At 39.3% G+C, this 19,123-nt stretch overlaps 1 protein-coding gene and 1 pseudogene across 2 annotated transcripts in view; both read left to right on the top strand.

Annotated features, from left to right (window-relative positions):
- Positions 1-3,417, top strand: part of LOC105535245 — a 19,720-nt pseudogene extending 16,303 nt beyond the window's left edge. Inside the window, exon 3 of the transcript XR_001005402.1 lies at positions 3,205-3,417. The product of XR_001005402.1 is annotated as a 60S ribosomal protein L3 pseudogene (transcript). The remainder of the gene's footprint in view (positions 1-3,204) is intronic.
- Positions 3,418-6,438: 3,021 nt separating this feature from the next.
- The window catches only part of WDR75 (WD repeat domain 75), a 46,706-nt gene continuing 34,021 nt past the window's right edge, over positions 6,439-19,123 (top strand). The window contains 4 exon segments of the mRNA XM_011974260.1: positions 6,439-6,559; positions 13,655-13,784; positions 16,184-16,249; positions 17,115-17,205. Coding sequence (XP_011829650.1) covers positions 6,474-6,559; positions 13,655-13,784; positions 16,184-16,249; positions 17,115-17,205 — 373 coding nt within the window. The 5' untranslated portion in view covers positions 6,439-6,473.

The following is a 19,123-nucleotide window of genomic DNA, read 5'->3' as shown; positions in this document are numbered from 1 at the left end:
CCTAAGTACATTATGCAGGGCAGTGGTGTGAAAGACTGTACATGATGTTTATTATCTGTTGAAGGGAACAGAAACATACATGAAGATACTAAGCAGTAAAAATGTGGCTAAATCCTTCTAATGGGAAAGTTTTTTTAAATTTTATTAATAAAAATAAAAAAATTTTAAAAGAGAATGCTCAAAACTCAGCAAGAAGATAACCAATAAAGCAATGGGTGAAGGACTTGATGACACTTCACCAAAAAGGATATAAAATGATGCTCAGCATTAGTCACTAGGGAAGTGAAAATTAAAACCACAATGAAATACCACTACAAACTTATTATGATGGCTAAAATAAAATTTACAAAACTTGGTAATACCAAGCCCTGACAAGGGTGTAAAGTAACTACAACTTTCACACATTACTTATGGAAATGCAAAAATAGTACAGTAACTCTGGGGAAAAAAACAGTTTGGCAATTTCCTAAATAAACATACACTTATGACTTGAGCAATCCCATTTGCTGGTATTTATCCTAGAGCAACAAAAGCTTATGTTCACACATAAACCTACATATGAATGTTTAGAGATGTATTATTCATAATTTCTAAAATCTGGGGGTAAAATACACACATTCAACAAATAAACTGTGAAATAGCCATACAATGGAATACCACTCAGCAATATAAAGCACTGATGCACATAACATAAATGCAATATGCTAAGTGAAAGAAGCTAGACTGAAAATGTTATATACTATATGATCCCATTTATATACGGCTTTCTGGAAAAGGCAAAACTCTATGGATGGAGAACATATTAGTGGTTGCCAGGGGATAGGTCTTGGGGAGCGAAGGAGAAGCACTAGGGAATTCTTTGGGTGTTGGAATTCTTCTGTATCCTATTTGTGATGGTGGATACAATAATTTGTGCATTATAGATATCAAAGAAAGCAGATTTTATTGTACGTACATTTTTTAAATTAGCCTAATCATTTCACTTTTTAACACAAAGGCCACACTGTCTTCATAAAACCCAAAGCTGTTACAATGATCTAGGAGACCCTATGAACTGGCCTCTTATTACCTCTCTGACCCCATCTTTTACTATACCCCTTTGATGATTATTCTCCAGCCACACTGGCCTCTTGCCTTATCTCGAACATGGAAAGGAATACTCTTGCCTCTGGCTGACACTTTCACCAAACAGCTCCAGGCTTATTCACGCTCTCAACCTTTTCAGGTCATTTCAAATGTTATCTTCTCAGTAAGGCTTTCCCTGAAAACCCATTCTAAATGCAATCAAACCCTTATACTCACTTTCTTTTCTACTTTGAGTTTCCCCTTGGCACATAAAGACATCAAAAGTATAGTAAGTTTTTGTTTCTTCCCATGGTAAGGTAAGGTCCAGTAAGACACGGATTTTGTTTACTATTTTTCTCACTCCAGTATTCCCAGAGCCTAAAGGAATGTCTGGCATATCTAGGCACTTAGTAAATATTTCCTGGATGGAAGAGGCAAAATAAATGTGGAAAATCCTTTTTCTTCTGTATATAGGTTATGCTCTTTCTTGCTATTCCCTTATTTCTTCTAACTGAAAGGAACATGAACTGTCAGCATAAGGACAAAACCAATATAGTTAAGGACAGTAAATGGAAAGAACAAAGTAGAGAAAGCATAGGTCCCTGGTGGCATGAATGAACCACTACAGTAGCCCTATTCTGCATACCTCAGCCTTCTTGTTATATGATAAACACAAGGCACTATTAATTAAACGGCATTGGTTCCTTAAAAATTATGTAAAAAGAAATCAAAATACAAATGACTTATCTTTCTGGGCACTTGGGTAAATTAAAACCCTGTGTAAAATAATCCTCCTGTAGGTTTATCAATCCAGCTAGTTTTTGTCCATATCAGGATTTCTGATTCTTTTCTGAAAAATCTAAAGTTACCATACAGTAACATACAACTAAAGTCACACTAATTTGAGTGAAAATATTTATTTTGTTTCTTGGCTCAGGCCCTAAGGAAAAGCCTGTATCAGGTTACAAAGTACCAACCGAGTCTTTAAAAGATTTACTGTGCAGACATCAAGAGACTGAACAAAAAGAGATTAAGGCTGCAGAATCAAAAGTGATATTTTACGCTTCATCCACTGTGACAAAGGGTATCACAGTCATGAAAGAGAAAGCTCGTTACAGCTTGAGATAAACCAAAATTATTAAATATCTCTCTTTCTAGTTCTGGCTCCCCAAATAATAAAGTTTTGAGCCCTTTAATAAGCTAGACTTCTCAGTTAAAAAGTAAATTTATCCCTGATTTTTACAGTGGTGCTGTCCCAGGATGTCTTGACCTTCGTGGACACTGTATTTCTCCACAATAAATAAACTTATGGGTATAATCATGTGTGGCTTAATGATGGGGATATGCTCTAAGAAATGCATGTTAGGTGATTTCATCATTGCGTGAATATCATAGAGTGTACCTACACAAACCTAGATGGTACAGCCTACTACACACCTAGGCTATACCTTATAGCTGATTGCTTCTAGGCTACAAATCTGAACATGTTACTATACTCAATATTACAGGCAATTGTATTATTAATACAATTGTATTATTTAAATACACCAATACTTTTTTTTTTTTTTTTTTTTGAGACGGAGTCTCACTCTGTTGCCCAGGCTGGAGTGCAGTGGCATGATCTCTGCTCACTGCAAGCTCCGCCTCCCGGGTTAGCGCCATTCTCCTGCCTCAGCCTCCAGAGTAGTTGGGACTGCAGGCGCCTGCCACTGCGCCCGGCCAATTTTTTGTATTTTTAGTAGAGACGGGGTTTCACTGTGGTCCCGATCTTCTGACCTCGTGATCCCCCTGTCTCGACCTCCCAAAGTGCTGGGATTACAGGCGTGAGCCACCACGCCCGGCCATAATACACCAATACTATTCTGTTAATAGTATTGAAGTATTAAAATACATAAAAGGTACAGTAAAAACACAGTATTACAATCTTAAGGAATCACAATGTTATATGCACTGACTGAAAGATCCTTACGTGGCATGTGACTATACTTGTGACTTTGGTAATTTTGTGGTAAATCAACAAATCAAGAAGCGAAATCAAAATAGGCAACATGATATACAGGGTCCAAGAATATGATACGTGTAACTTTACAAAGGAAAACTGGAGACAAACTGGCAAAAATAAACATCTTCGGATTTTAGGGGTTCCTAACCCACAGGCTCTATCCACTAATGGGAAAAGGTAAAACCCAGGAAACCAGAGAGCAGCGCCCTGAAACCTGGCGGGACTGGCCGAATGTCAGATTAGCCCGAGCAGCTACACTGAACGCTGGGGAAGATGCACCAGAATACCGCAGTAGGAGCCAGATTTCCAAAGGAAGAAAGCTAGGCCCTAGGACTGTGGAGATTCTGTAGGAACCTAAGCGGTGCTCACAAGAACAGAAGAATGGTTAATGAGAGGAACAAAAAGCTGTACAAGGAGGAGAAAGCTACCTTTCCACCCAATAACGCAACGCGGCGACCAAGAAAACCAGGGACGCGAGAGGCTCGCGTCATCCTGCAGCGCCGAGATCACAGACACCAGAAAGTTACGCCTCCGATGAGACTACTGAAGGTCACGTGGTACATTGTGCACCACCTTTCCCTTCTGGCAGAAAAAGCCATAGAGTCAGGTTGACAAGGCTTGAGAGAAATATGTCTGTATTAAATAATTGTGTATAGGTATATAATAAAACACTGATTCTCTCTAAGTCTCTGTTTTGCTTTCATCTTTTCTTACAAGTGTCTTAGTTTGGCATTGCCCACACAAAAGATGGCTGCACGGAAGCCGAGTCTTAGTTTGGCATTGCCCACACAAAAGATGGCTGCACGGAACCACGGAGTCTCAGGCCTAGAAGGGCCCGTGGGTGGGTTCTGTGGGCTGGGCACAGCCGTGTTACTCCTGGTTCAATATAGGAAGTTCAGGGCGGGACCAGCGATTGGTCATTCTGCGACTGCGCAAAGATGGTGGAAGAGGAGAGCATCCGCGTGGTTCGTTGTGGCGGCAGCGAGTTGAACTTTAGGAGAGCTGTGTTCTCTGCAGATTCTAAGTATGAGGGGCACCGCGCTTTGTCGGCTGAGGGGCGGGGCGTGAGTTTCTCGAGGGTCGGGGAGAAGGAACTGTCAGTCGCGTTCGGACTCGCCAGCCTGGCGGATATGGGCTTTGGGTAGAGCACGCGCGTGTGGGGGATCCCCAGGGTACCCGGGAGGTCCGGTTAGCACTGCAGGTTGGGGTGCGCCCCCCGATTCCTGGACAGTTTGCCTGCAGGTAGATTGAAAGGCCCTGGAGCCGGTCTCCGTGTCGAGGATCTGGAAGGTGCTCGGGCGGCTGGAAAATGGTCCATGCGTGGATGTGTATGCCACTACTTTTGCAGTACCTACTCTTTCGTACAGAATCATGTTTTGGAGTGACTAAAACCTAAAAATATTAGGCTTTTTTTATCCACTCCTCACCCCTGAAGCATAGAGCATAGTGCAGTCTTTTTGGAACTTTACGTGAAAACAGATGTTAGATCTTTATGAGGTAAAAAAAATACGCTAAGACTTGGTCTTTTTTCTCAGTGTAGCTGGAAACCAAACCATTCCCTGGCTTCAAAATCCACTTCTTACATTATGAAATCTTTGTAAGTTTTTTAATCTTTGCCTCAGTTGCCATCGTCTGTAAAAGGGGGATAATATTTAGTTCATCTCACACGGTTATTGGGAGGATCAAATGCCTCAATATGTTAAGACTACAGACAGCAATGCCCAGCATATAATGGCTCAATGTATGTAGCTGTAATCATTATTACTGTATTGTCAGGTTTTCAGATAACTTTAGGTAGAGTGACACTTAATAAAATCAAAAAACCCTTTCTGTCTTAGAAGAGTAGAGATAGTATTTTATGAAAGTTTGTAGCCTCCACAATATTCTTTTTTTTTTTTTTTTTTTGATACAGAGTCTCACTCTGTCACCCAAGCTGGAGTGCAGTGGCTCAATCTAGGCTCATTACAACCTCCGTCTCCCTGGTTCAAGCAATTCTAGTGCCTCGGCCTCCCGAGTAGCAAGTATTATAAGCGCGGGCCACGACACCAGCTAAGTTTTGTATTTTTAGTAGAGAGAGGGTTTCGCCATGTTGGCCAGGCTGCCCTGGAACTCCTGGCCTCAAGTGATCTGTCCACCTGAACCTCCCAAAGTGCGGCGATTACAGTGAGCAACCGTGCCCGGCCCACCCCCACAATATTCTGCATATGAGTGTATGACAGGTAGTTGTTGAAGGCAATGCATGCATGACTGAAAGAGCTTTCATAAATTGCCTTAGAAGCCAAAAAAAAAAAAAAATGAGTCCTTAGGCTTTGTTTACATTGATCTTATGAATCAAAGGAAGAAACAGACTTTTAGAGGCTCACACTCTGACACGTCGGACTCATATCCATGTAACCAGTTTCTTCAGCGTACTGTTTCTATACCTTATTCATTATAATGAGGTCCATTATGTGTTTCATTTGCTAAGCCCAACAATTCATTTTTTAAGTATTTGTCAACTATATATTATGTATAACATGCTGCAATGACAAAAACTAAGATAATTTTAATATTGATCCTGCCTTCGAGGAGTTTACAGTCTAGTGAGGAAAAGGAATACTCAGTAACAGATTTTTCTTACTTTGGTCCTGTAGGAAGGAGCTCATAAGAAGAGATTACTTCCCAAACTAAGAAGGATGGAGAAGGCTGCTGAGCAAGTGACATTTGTGCTAGGCCTAGATGATATTTTAAGTGGGGAATATGGACAGAAGACATTTCAGATGGGGAAGACAGTGTAAGCAAGACAGACAGAAATGATATCTGTTGAACAGGCTGGTACAGCTAGCTAGTGAGAATGATATATAAGGGAGATAGTGGGAAATGAGGTTGGAAAGGACACGTGCAGCCAGTTGTTGGTTGTTGTTTGGACCAAAGAGAATGGTTTTTTAATTCTTTAAGGGGACAGCAGTAATCAGTTGTAATTTGATTGTGTTTCTTCGATAGTGTTAACCTGAAAACTGTGAAACTATGATACATGTTGGTGAGTGGAGAAATGAGAGCTGGGTAGGCTGGTGTACCCAAAGTATAGTGATGGCATAGAAGAGGGAGTTACATAGTCAGTTTTCCCTTCAGTAGTGGATCTTGCAGCAATGGCAAGAGTTTGCCTCGCCAGTGATACTGGGGGGTGGAATGCCAGGCAAACAAGCTTGAAATCTGGGGGCCTTGAAAACTGGGGGGATTGAGCCTTCTGTGTAAAGTCAGTGTAATTGCAGCATAGGGTATAAGAGATGGCAAGGAACCACGGAGTCTCAGGCCTAGAAGGGCCCGTGGGTGGGTTCTGTGGGCTGGGCACAGCCGTGTTACTCCTGGCTCAATATAGGAAGTTCAGGGCGGGACCAGCGATTGGTCATTCTGCGACTGCGCAAAGATGGTGGAAGAGGAGAGCATCCGCGTGGTTCGTTGTGGCGGCAGCGAGTTGAACTTTAGGAGAGCTGTGTTCTCTGCAGATTCTAAGTATGAGGGGCACCGCGCTTTGTCGGCTGAGGGGCGGGGCGTGAGTTTCTCGAGGGTCGGGGAGAAGGAACTGTCAGTCGCGTTCGGACTCGCCAGCCTGGCGGATATGGGCTTTGGGTAGAGCACGCGCGTGTGGGGGATCCCCAGGGTACCCGGGAGGTCCGGTTAGCACTGCAGGTTGGGGTGCGCCCCCCGATTCCTGGACAGTTTGCCTGCAGGTAGATTGAAAGGCCCTGGAGCCGGTCTCCGTGTCGAGGATCTGGAAGGTGCTCGGGCGGCTGGAAAATGGTCCATGCGTGGATGTGTATGCCACTACTTTTGCAGTACCTACTCTTTCGTACAGAATCATGTTTTGGAGTGACTAAAACCTAAAAATATTAGGCTTTTTTTATCCACTCCTCACCCCTGAAGCATAGAGCATAGTGCAGTCTTTTTGGAACTTTACGTGAAAACAGATGTTAGATCTTTATGAGGTAAAAAAAATACGCTAAGACTTGGTCTTTTTTCTCAGTGTAGCTGGAAACCAAACCATTCCCTGGCTTCAAAATCCACTTCTTACATTATGAAATCTTTGTAAGTTTTTTAATCTTTGCCTCAGTTGCCATCGTCTGTAAAAGGGGGATAATATTTAGTTCATCTCACACGGTTATTGGGAGGATCAAATGCCTCAATATGTTAAGACTACAGACAGCAATGCCCAGCATATAATGGCTCAATGTATGTAGCTGTAATCATTATTACTGTATTGTCAGGTTTTCAGATAACTTTAGGTAGAGTGACACTTAATAAAATCAAAAAACCCTTTCTGTCTTAGAAGAGTAGAGATAGTATTTTATGAAAGTTTGTAGCCTCCACAATATTCTTTTTTTTTTTTTTTTTTTGATACAGAGTCTCACTCTGTCACCCAAGCTGGAGTGCAGTGGCTCAATCTAGGCTCATTACAACCTCCGTCTCCCTGGTTCAAGCAATTCTAGTGCCTCGGCCTCCCGAGTAGCAAGTATTATAAGCGCGGGCCACGACACCAGCTAAGTTTTGTATTTTTAGTAGAGAGAGGGTTTCGCCATGTTGGCCAGGCTGCCCTGGAACTCCTGGCCTCAAGTGATCTGTCCACCTGAACCTCCCAAAGTGCGGCGATTACAGTGAGCAACCGTGCCCGGCCCACCCCCACAATATTCTGCATATGAGTGTATGACAGGTAGTTGTTGAAGGCAATGCATGCATGACTGAAAGAGCTTTCATAAATTGCCTTAGAAGCCAAAAAAAAAAAAAAATGAGTCCTTAGGCTTTGTTTACATTGATCTTATGAATCAAAGGAAGAAACAGACTTTTAGAGGCTCACACTCTGACACGTCGGACTCATATCCATGTAACCAGTTTCTTCAGCGTACTGTTTCTATACCTTATTCATTATAATGAGGTCCATTATGTGTTTCATTTGCTAAGCCCAACAATTCATTTTTTAAGTATTTGTCAACTATATATTATGTATAACATGCTGCAATGACAAAAACTAAGATAATTTTAATATTGATCCTGCCTTCGAGGAGTTTACAGTCTAGTGAGGAAAAGGAATACTCAGTAACAGATTTTTCTTACTTTGGTCCTGTAGGAAGGAGCTCATAAGAAGAGATTACTTCCCAAACTAAGAAGGATGGAGAAGGCTGCTGAGCAAGTGACATTTGTGCTAGGCCTAGATGATATTTTAAGTGGGGAATATGGACAGAAGACATTTCAGATGGGGAAGACAGTGTAAGCAAGACAGACAGAAATGATATCTGTTGAACAGGCTGGTACAGCTAGCTAGTGAGAATGATATATAAGGGAGATAGTGGGAAATGAGGTTGGAAAGGACACGTGCAGCCAGTTGTTGGTTGTTGTTTGGACCAAAGAGAATGGTTTTTTAATTCTTTAAGGGGACAGCAGTAATCAGTTGTAATTTGATTGTGTTTCTTCGATAGTGTTAACCTGAAAACTGTGAAACTATGATACATGTTGGTGAGTGGAGAAATGAGAGCTGGGTAGGCTGGTGTACCCAAAGTATAGTGATGGCATAGAAGAGGGAGTTACATAGTCAGTTTTCCCTTCAGTAGTGGATCTTGCAGCAATGGCAAGAGTTTGCCTCGCCAGTGATACTGGGGGGTGGAATGCCAGGCAAACAAGCTTGAAATCTGGGGGCCTTGAAAACTGGGGGGATTGAGCCTTCTGTGTAAAGTCAGTGTAATTGCAGTATAGGGTATAAGAGATGGCAAGAATAGACTCTGGAAGAATAGAGACCAGGGGTTAGCCAGTGCTGGCATCCAAGCAAGAAATCACTCTTGCCCAAACTAAGGTAATATTGAACATGGAAAAAAGAGACAGGGTTTTAGAGTGATTTCACAGTCAGTGTTAATGGGAAGATAGAGTTCAGTTCAGGGTTATTAACTCTAAGGTACCTGTAAAACAGATGGATATAGCTAGTAGTAGGTAGAAATTCAGGACTGAAGTTTGGGGAACTTGGTCAAGATTTAGAGGTTGGTTTTTTTTCTTTTTTTTTTTCTTTTTTTTGTCATTTATATATAAGCTGATAATTAAAACCATTTCTCGAACAAATGAACAGGATTATAATGAACTCAGCAAAGATTTGAATATTATCTACAAGGTACCACAATGGGTTGACTGCCTTATACAAAGAGGAATAATTTTGCATTTTACCTCAAGGTGCTTATCAAGAAAGCCAAAATCATAAAACGACAGACTTGTGGAATTTTGGCAGCTTCCTCTTGAAACTAAAACAAAAACTCTGTTCTGGGTACTTGAGTGGGTTGTTCTGAGGGGCATGTGGGTATATATGTAAGTTCCTGGTGTTCCGTATTAGGTATTACCGACTCACAGTCCAGTTCTGTTTGCATCCCATTCTGCGGCATCCCGCAATTATATGGTGCTATGAATTATTGCACTGGGGTTGTTAGGGTAGAGAAAACTGAAACAATGAGTCATCCTTGCCTTTCACTTTCCTAAACTACCCACAAGCTAATGTCCCAAACTCACTATTTTTCCCTTACAGATCATTCTGAGTATTGCTGCTGTAACAATTTTCCTAAGTTGTTACTGTTATAACATTTTTACTCTAACTCTTATTCCTAGTCTTGCTCAGAACTTTGTAACAGTTTTTTGTTGCCTCAACTATAGCTCCTCTATGTGGCTTTCATTCCCTTCTCTAATATAGCTCAACTCTTCTTACCCAACTGTTTCCTGAAACTACCCATTATAGACACTTTGCTTGTCAGATAAGTACATTATCTGTGTCTTGTACATAATCATACTATTTCCTTGCTTTTGCTTATGTTGCTATTTTTTTCTTCCCACCCCTTAAATCATACATTCTTCAGAGTCCAGTTTAAATCCTGGTTCTGACTTGAAACATCCCTAATTTCTTACTTCTTCACTTTCTCAACAAAATGAATCCTATGTGACAGGTGTTGTGGTGGGTGCATTACACACCTTCCAGTCTACAAGGTTAAGGTATTATCCCTATTTAGTGAGTGCTTACTGTGTATGCTAAGCTTGCATTTGCATGCATTGTTTCACTTAAACTCTATGAGAAGTGTTATTTGCATTTTACAATGGATAACTGTAAGTGGAGATGTGAAGTTTAAATTCTCCAACGTCATTCAGCTAATACATAATAAAGCTGGCATTCAAATCCATTTGTGTTTGACTTATTATTGTTTCTAATAAGTGAAAACACAGTGTCTCACCTCAAAGAACTCACAGTCTGGTAGAGGAGAAACATAGTACACAGTCTTAATGCCTTGTGGTAAGTTCAGTCATGGAGCTAAGCCCACCGTTGTGTAGAAGCACATTAGGACTGGTGCTGATCTAGAATGGGAAGATGAGGAAGGGCTTCCGGGAGAAAATTCTGAGGTGAATCTTAAAGCAGTAGTCAAGAGTTCTGAGAAATGGGAAAGACTGAAAAACTGTCACTGATTGGAGGGTTCTGAGAAGATATGACAACTAATGTGGTATGCTGGATTGGATTCTAGGAACATAAAAAAGACATTAATGGAAAAAGTGAAGAACTCATAAATTATGTAGTTAATAGTCATGTACCAATGTTAATATCTTAGTTTTGACTAATGTACTGTGCTTATGTAAAGTGCTAACATTTGTGGAAGCCAGGTGAAGTGTATATAGGAACTCTGTAGTTCTTCTGTAAATCTAGAATGATTTCAAAATTAAAAGTTGAAAAATAAAAAGCTTACTCTTAGGAAATAAAAAAAAAGTTAGAAAACGTGTTCTATGTAGATACCAGAGAGTGCAAAATCATGGAGAGAAAGTTGACTTTGAAGGATTGCACTTAAGTAATTGAAACCATTGTTCTTTGCTGAGAAACCAGAAGAGAAGACATTCCTTTTTTCTGAGGAAGCTTATCAGAAGCAATTAGGGAAAGTTTTCTTGGCCAGCAGTAGCCCCCTACCCACCACTGTCTCAAGGAAGCCATATCTAAACGACCTTTCATATTGATAGGGTGTGTCTGGGGGATGGGGGAAATTGTTGGAGTTATGAACTATTTTAATAGAGCACAATGTTAAGTGAAAAAGTAGTTCAGGTTAGACTGGGATCAGACTACCAAAGCCTTAAGAAATTGGATCATTTCCTAAAGGCAGAGGGAAAACATTAAAGGATTTTAACTTTATCTGAGGAAGTAATACGGTCAAATTTGCAAAATTAGTCTGGTTTGACTGTCAAAGCTGCATTGAAGGACTGTACCTGGAGACTGTAGGAAGCCCTGAAGAGTGGTCCACGCTGGAGATGTTAAGCCTCTGAAGTGAAGTACTCATGGGAATGGAGAAGAGGCTGCAGCCAAAGGGGAGGTTATGTAAATGCTTTGTTGCTCATACATTCTTGATCTTATACCATTTCATACAACCATGCCTCCTGGCTGACAGCACTTACAAGGTTCCATGGATTATAAGATGCATCCTAATTTCCAAGAGATGAACATGTGAAAATCAAATATCTTGAACTGATAAACTAGGATAGTAGTGGTCCCAGTTTGCAACAGATTTACTCTTAGTGTGTTGTAATACAGTGACCCTCCCTTGTCCACAGAGGATATGTTCCAGGACCCTTAGTGGATGCGTAGAACCACAGGTACTACCAAACGCTATATATACTGTATGTTTTCCTATACATATATACTTATGATAAATTTTAAGTTATAAATTAGGCACAGAGATTAACATCAATAACTAGTAAAATAGAACAATTATAACAGTATGTCAGCATCATTACTCTTACACTTTGGGGTCATTATTAAGTAAAATAAGGGTTATTTGAACATAAGTGCTACAGTACAGCAATAGTGGATAGGATAACCTAGATAGTTTCTATGTGACTAACTGGCAGGTGTGTCTACAGCAGAGAATACTGGAAAAAGGAATGATTCATATCTCAGGTGAGACAAGGGGAATTCATCACTACTGAGAATGGCATAAAATTTTAAACTTAGGAATTGTTTCTGGAATTTTCTATTTAATATTTTCAGATTGATCTTGACTGTAGGTAATTAAAACCAGGCAAAGTGAAACCATAAATAAGAGTACTGCTATAGATATAATAGGCACGGAGCAAATATTTTTTACTTGGAAGATACAAGAAGATTTATATTTCTGAGCCTTGTTCTGTGATGATATCATGAAAGTCAAATAGTGCCCCAACTTAACCACTTTTAGTAATTTAGTAGCTGCTACTACATGGAAGAAATCCACAAATCCAGAAAGACAAAGCAAAGCCAGCATTTCAGCAACAAGAAAAAAAAAATGGAATAAAGTCTTTGTATTTTTCTGTACAAAAGGCCCAGACCTCACCAACTGGAGCAGAACCTTTGACTTAGCATTTGTAAGCTGGTGTTGCCAGTGAACCGTGGAGAGGTTGGGGACATGGAAAAACACTGCTGTTGGCAGTACTATTGAAGAATAATAGTTGATAGTGACTAGGACACTGTCTGCATCCATTGAATGAGCAGGCAACTTGGTTAAGTTGGCTGTTTTTGCAGGATAATTCCATTTATAGCCTCTGTCTACAAACAGGCAAGAGATATGACATTGGCGTCATTAATCTTTTCTGAGTTAATAATCTCTTCTGAGTTAATGAACTGATTGGTCATAGATGTCCCCATAGACAAAAGGCACACAAATTTGAGTATACAATTTTTTTTTTTTTTTTTAAGACGGAGTCTCGCTCTGTCCCCAGACTGGAGTGCAACGGCCGGATCTCAGCTCACTGCAAGCTCCGCCTCCCGGGTTTACGCCATTCTCCTGCCTCAGCCTCCCGAGTAGCTGGGACTACAGGCGCCCGCCACCTCGCCCGGCTAGTTTTTTGTATTTTTTAGTAGAGATGGGGTTTCACTGTATTAGCCAGGATGGTCTCGATGTCCTGACCTCGTGATCCGCCCATCTCGGCCTCCCAAAGTGCTGGGATTACAGGCTTGAGCCACTGCGCCCAGCCACAATTCTTAAACTATACCAAAAGAAACCTCTGTTGCATTTTTATCATGGACAGTAAAAAGATCCTACTACCTGTCGAGTATGTGATATGATTTGGCTGTGTCCCCACCCAAATCTTATTTTGAATTGTAGCTCCCATAATCTCCACGTGTTGTGGGAGGGACCCAGTTGGAGATAACTGAATCATGGAGGCAGTTTCCCCTATACTGTTCTTGTGGTAGTGAATCAGTCTCACGAGAGCTGATGGATTTATAAAGGGGAGCTCCCCTGCACAAGTTCTGTTTTTGCCTGCTACCATGTAAGACATGCTTTTTGCTTCCACCATGATTGTGAAGCCTCCCTAGCCACGTGGAACTGCGAATCCATTAAATCTCTTTCCTTTATAAATTTGAAGAAGGAGATGGTAAGGTTTTGAATGAAATATGAAAAGCACCAGGTACAATGGCTCCCACCTGTAATCTCAGCATTTTGGGAGGCCCAGGCAGGTGCATCACTTGAGGCTGGGAGTTCAAGACCACTGAAACCAAGATGAAAAATGTGTTTTTCACCAGTGTGAAAACAGACTAATACAGTATGTAAAACTTACTTTTCTTTCTTTTTTTTCCAGGTATATCTTCTGTGTCTCTGGAGATTTTGTTAAAGTTTACAGCACAGTTACAGAAGAGTGTGTACACATACTACATGGACACAGAAATCTGGTGACTGGAATCCAACTTAACCCCAACAACCATCTACAGGTGTCATACAGTTATAGCTGAATACTTTAAGATTGGCTTTGTTCTTTACAGAAAAATTCGAGTCGAATTTGGCTGGGAAACTTTCCAGGTTATAAGCAAAATATTTATTTTCAGTTGTAGGGTATTTTTCACTTACTAAACTACATTGCCTATAGCGTATTCTGTGAATCATTTGTTCCACAGAATGCTAATAAGTGTTACTTGAGAAGGATATTCTTGGCTGTATGAGTCTCTGAAATTAAGGGCTTGGCACAGGTAAATGTATTTGTTGATTGTAGGTCTTCTTAGGTTCCCTTACATGCATTGTGAATGTCCAAAAGGGGTATGTAGTATTTGGTGTTTCTCAAACTTACTTGACTTGTGAACCGTTTGGTTTCTAGAACACATTTTGAAAAATGTGGGCCAGGAGGTATTGATTTGGTAGATCTGTTCCTTTAGAAGTGAGGCTCTGGCTTACTCTAGATATTGACTAGTCTTAATACCGGTATCTAGATAAGAAAATTTATTTGGTGAGTGGGTCAATTAGTTAGTTTCAAGACAAATTTGGGAATTTAATTTAGTGCAAATTTTCCCACTTCCCCCACAAAGCAGCCCTTCTTTCTCAGTATTTAAGAATAATGAAATGGTCATTTTAATTCTGTTCTTAAGTTTCAGCAAATCTACTAAAATTTTATCTCAACAATATTTTGTTCTTGTTCTTATTTTTAATCCAATTCCATTTTCCTGGATTAGTCACAGCCAACTTGGAAATTACTGATCAAGGATGGATTTGCATTGCCATATACTCTTATTCCAAAGGAAATAAAGTAGCACCGATCTTTTCTTTCCAAAATTAAATGAGCTACTCCTAAAAATCAAAGTTAGGTAACTTTCCTGCAGGACCCAAGTACATATTTTATCCTTGCCATCCTCTGAGGGTTTGACAAAAGTTTATCACTATGTGTGGTATGTGAATGTTTTCAACAGCAAAACTATTATTTTGTTAAAATTGAAATTTGTGAAGTCCATATACTAAGTTTTATAGCAAAAAAAAATGTAGACACATTGCATGAAATCTTTGTTTCAGGTGACTAAAAGTGAATAAAATTAGAGAAGGGCAGTTTTATCAGTAGATTTGGTTGAGGTGCAGGGGCAGCAGTTCTGGACTTAGGAGTCACAGTATTTGTGTATTAACCATCGTTTTGACAGTAATTATATGTTTGACTTGTTACATTCTACTAGTCCATATTTATGATTCTGATATGCAGTAATTGTGATATAAATTTCCTAGTTACTATAATTTTTTGACTTGGATAGATAACATGGTTTTACTCCAACATTTTTACATTTCTCTTCTTTGAGTCCATGTCTCTATTTGCAGAAATCCTAAAATTGCCGCTTTCTTTAAAAATATTAAAATTCTTTGTCAACATTATAAGCAAAGTATTTTCCTATAACAACAAAAAAAAAAATCTAGTGGAAACTTAGTATTATTAAAACTAAGTACACTAGAACAAAAGTAAACCTATGTGTTAGTAAGGTCTTCCGGTACTACCAAAGTATGGTCCACAGACCAGTGTCCTAAACCATTAGTTACCATTCTGTATAAGAGTACAGAAAGTTAGTGTCACAGAACACTTTGACATTGCCATAGCATCCAAGTGTATTATAATTTCTATTGTATTTTATGAAAGTATTGGTCCTTGATGGATTGGAAGAAATTTTTTTTAAGCAGAATATTCTTCAGTCACTTGAGAAGCACTCCCTTAATATTCATATAAGGTGAAAGGAGTTTGGCTGATAAAACTGAGTAAACTGAGTTCTGGCAGGAAGAGCAACAAGCTCTTGTGTGTGTGTGTGTGTTTGTTTTTTTGTTTTTTTTTTTTGTTTTTTTTGGAGAGTCTCAGTCTCCCAGGCTGGAGTATAACAATGTGATCTCAGCTCACTGCAACCTCAGCCTCCCGAGTAGCTAGGATTACAGGATGTGCCACCACGCCTGGCTAATTTTTGTATTTTCACTAGAGATGGGGTTTCACCATGTTGGCCAGGCTGATCTCGAACTCTTGGCCTCAAGTGATGCACCTGTCTAAGCCTCCCAAAGTGCTGAGATTACAGATGGGAGCCACTGCACCTAGGTACTTTTCATATCTCATTCAAAACCTTAACATTTCCCTCTTCAAGATAGAATGTCAACTTTTTTCCTCTCTCTTTTAGTTAAAACTTGAAAAGGATGGATCTGCTTCTTGCAGAAAGCTGTGAAAAGATTGTTTTGCAGAAGCAATGTAAATAAATGACTCTACCTCTTTAAGATTAACCGTGAATTAATGAATAGAAAATGCCCCATCAGCGTTTAATTATTCATTTGATATATTGATGAATTTCTTTTTTGTAATCAATTTTGTATTGTTTTACCCTTTTAGCTATATTCTTGTTCCCTTGATGGCACAATTAAACTGTGGGACTATATAGATGGCATCTTAATAAAGGTATGTGGATTGATCTTTACTTTTCCTTATGTGAAAAAAAAAAGGCAGTGTAATTTAATGGTAGATGTACTGTTTCTTTCTATAAGGCCAAATATTTAAATAGACTTCCTAAACAAGTTACAAAATAGCATCAAAAAAATTAATTTGACTATATAAAAATTTTCCACTTGTAAAAGACAAGTTAAAGCTGGGAGAAGATATTTACAAAAGATACTATTCCACATATACAAAAATATTCCCAAAAACCAATAAGGAAAAACTAAAAGCCTGGTAGAAGAAAATGGCATAAAGTAGGAATATGTAAATTCACAGAAAAGAAATACAATTAGCCAATAAATATGAAGAGCTGCTTAAACTCATTAATAAAGAAATCTAAGACAAATGACACAATATTTCCCCTCATAAATTTAGCCAAATTGTAGATTGAAAAAAATCTAGTGATAGGTAAAGTAGAGAGAAACAGGCACTTTTGTACACAATGAGAGTTAAAACTGAAAATCAATAAACACGTTTTGCTACAGCAGTCTCACTTCTAAGAATCTGTTGTTGAAATAATGGCCTGTACACAAAGGCCTTATAGCATTGTTTATGGTAGGAAAAAAGTTAAATATGACCTTGAAATCAGTTAAAATTATGATACATTCAATACAATACCATAAAACCATTAAAAAGAATCAGATCTATATGTAGGAAACTTGAAAGGGTATTTAACAAATATGTATCAGTTGTCTTCTATAGGCCAGGTACTCTCCTTATGTTGGGAATACAGCAATGAGCAAAATAGGTGAAAATCCCTGCCTTAATGGATTTTATGTTCTACTGGAGGGAACAGACAGTAAACACTATGGTGCTCTTTATCTTTCAGACTTTCACAGTTGGATGTAAACTTCATGCCCTCTTTACTGTTGCCCAAGCTGAGGATTCTGTCTTTGCTATAGTAAATAAAGAAAAACCAGGTATGGTGTAATTAACTTAATATGTATGGCACTGAGTGGCTCTTTACATTTTACAGTTTCTCAAAATTTAACATTTTGGTTTTAATCTGAAGCTAACAGTTTTTAGAATGGGCATTTAAATTGCTTTTGTCATTATTGTGTTCATTTGGAGAGGCTTTGTATAAGTTCTGAAATATGCAGTGAGGGAAGGATTATTTTATATGTAGTTGCAATAGCAGACTGCAGACCTCAAATTTTAAATCTGCTTTACAAAGATGGATAGAATTTGTCTTTCTACTGAACTTAAATCTGTTATTCTTAAGCATCACTATCATTTTATCCGTCATTGAACACTTCTTACTCTTTTGAGTCAGGGTGGAAATGGCATAGAAAATTGGTTGATATTGGCCAGACGAGGTGGCTCACACCTGTAATCCCAGCACTTTGGGAGGCCGAGGTGGGTAGATCACAAGGTCAGGAGATCTGGACCATCCTGGCTAACACGGTGAAACCCCATCTCTACTAAACAAAATACAAAAAGTTAGCTAGGTGTGGTGTTGGGCACCTGCAGTCCCAGCTATTCAGGAGGCTGAGGCAGGAGAATGGCGTGAACTCAGGAGGTGGATCTTGCAGTGAGTCGAGATAGCGCCACTGCACTCCAGCCTAGGTGACAGAGCGAGACTCTGTCTCACAAAAAAAGAAAAAATTGGTTGATATTAAGAACCAATAATGTGACTCAGTTATTATTAATTACATTTTCACTGTCTTTGGAACATTACTCCATTGAAACTGCCGTGCATCAGCGTTTTAGGAATTCCTAGAATATTGTCAGTGATTACAAATAATTGTCCTTTATCATAGAATTCGATAAAACAGAACACTGACATGAGGTCACATCTAAAGAAATTTTCTGATCCCCAGATTCAAGAATGCTACTGTATCCTGTGGTGTCCTCTATAAAATACAGTTGTGTTCAGAATGAAGAATATGAAGCAGCTTTAAGATGATAGTGGGGCTGGGCATGATGGCTGACAACTGTAATCCCAGCACTTTTTTGGGAGGCCAGGGCGGGAGGATTGCTTGAGGTCAGGAGTTTGAGACCAGCCTAGGCAATATATACCATGACCCTGTCTCTGAAAAGAAAAAAAAAGAAAGAAAAGTAAGTTAGATATGGTGGCTATAGTCCTGTCTAGTCAGGAGGCTGAGGTGGGAGGATCACTAAACCACCTCCAAAGAACATTTCAAAAAATATTCTGGAGATGGCAACGTTCTTAAAAATAATTCAGTCATCTTGCCAGATGACTACTTCAAACATAGCACTTTTTTTGATATTTAAGTTCGATTTTGTATATTGAATACATGGATTCCTGATAACAGTTCACATGTTTACGAAAAATTCAGATTCCTAATCTTCCTGATGAGCAGTTGATCACTAGGTTTGGGATGTACTTTAGGAATCTGCATTCTTAATATCATCCCAGGTGATTCTGCTCATCACTCATATTTCTTAGCAACTTCCTATACTCACTCCATAATTCCTCAGTTGGAAAAGTAGTTGCCAATAGCTGTAGCAAAACTTTTTAGCCATGATGCGAAACACTGACTGCACATAACATGAAGAACTTAGTAAGTTTCTGTGTGCTGGGGCCTAGTTTACTGAAAAAGTTCTCAGTTGTGTCTAATATGCAAGACAGGGTGGAAAACTACTGATCTAAAGTAAAGATCCTGTGTTGTAATCTAAATTCTTCTCATAATGAGATCTATTATTAGTCTTCAGTACTTGACATATAATGGGCAGCCAGCATATGAAAATCTGGATAGCTGCTACATAAAAATGTGAGTCAGTCTTGAAAAGATCCCCTGTGCTTATGGCTTACTTACTGTACCACGGGCCTCTCATACTCAAATACAAAAACATATACATATATGTGTACCCTTT

This window comes from Mandrillus leucophaeus, unplaced genomic scaffold (assembly GCF_000951045.1).
Source record: "Mandrillus leucophaeus isolate KB7577 unplaced genomic scaffold, Mleu.le_1.0 Scaffold143, whole genome shotgun sequence".
NCBI lineage: Eukaryota > Metazoa > Chordata > Mammalia > Primates > Cercopithecidae > Mandrillus > Mandrillus leucophaeus.
This window is presented reverse-complemented; position numbering and strand designations above follow the sequence as displayed.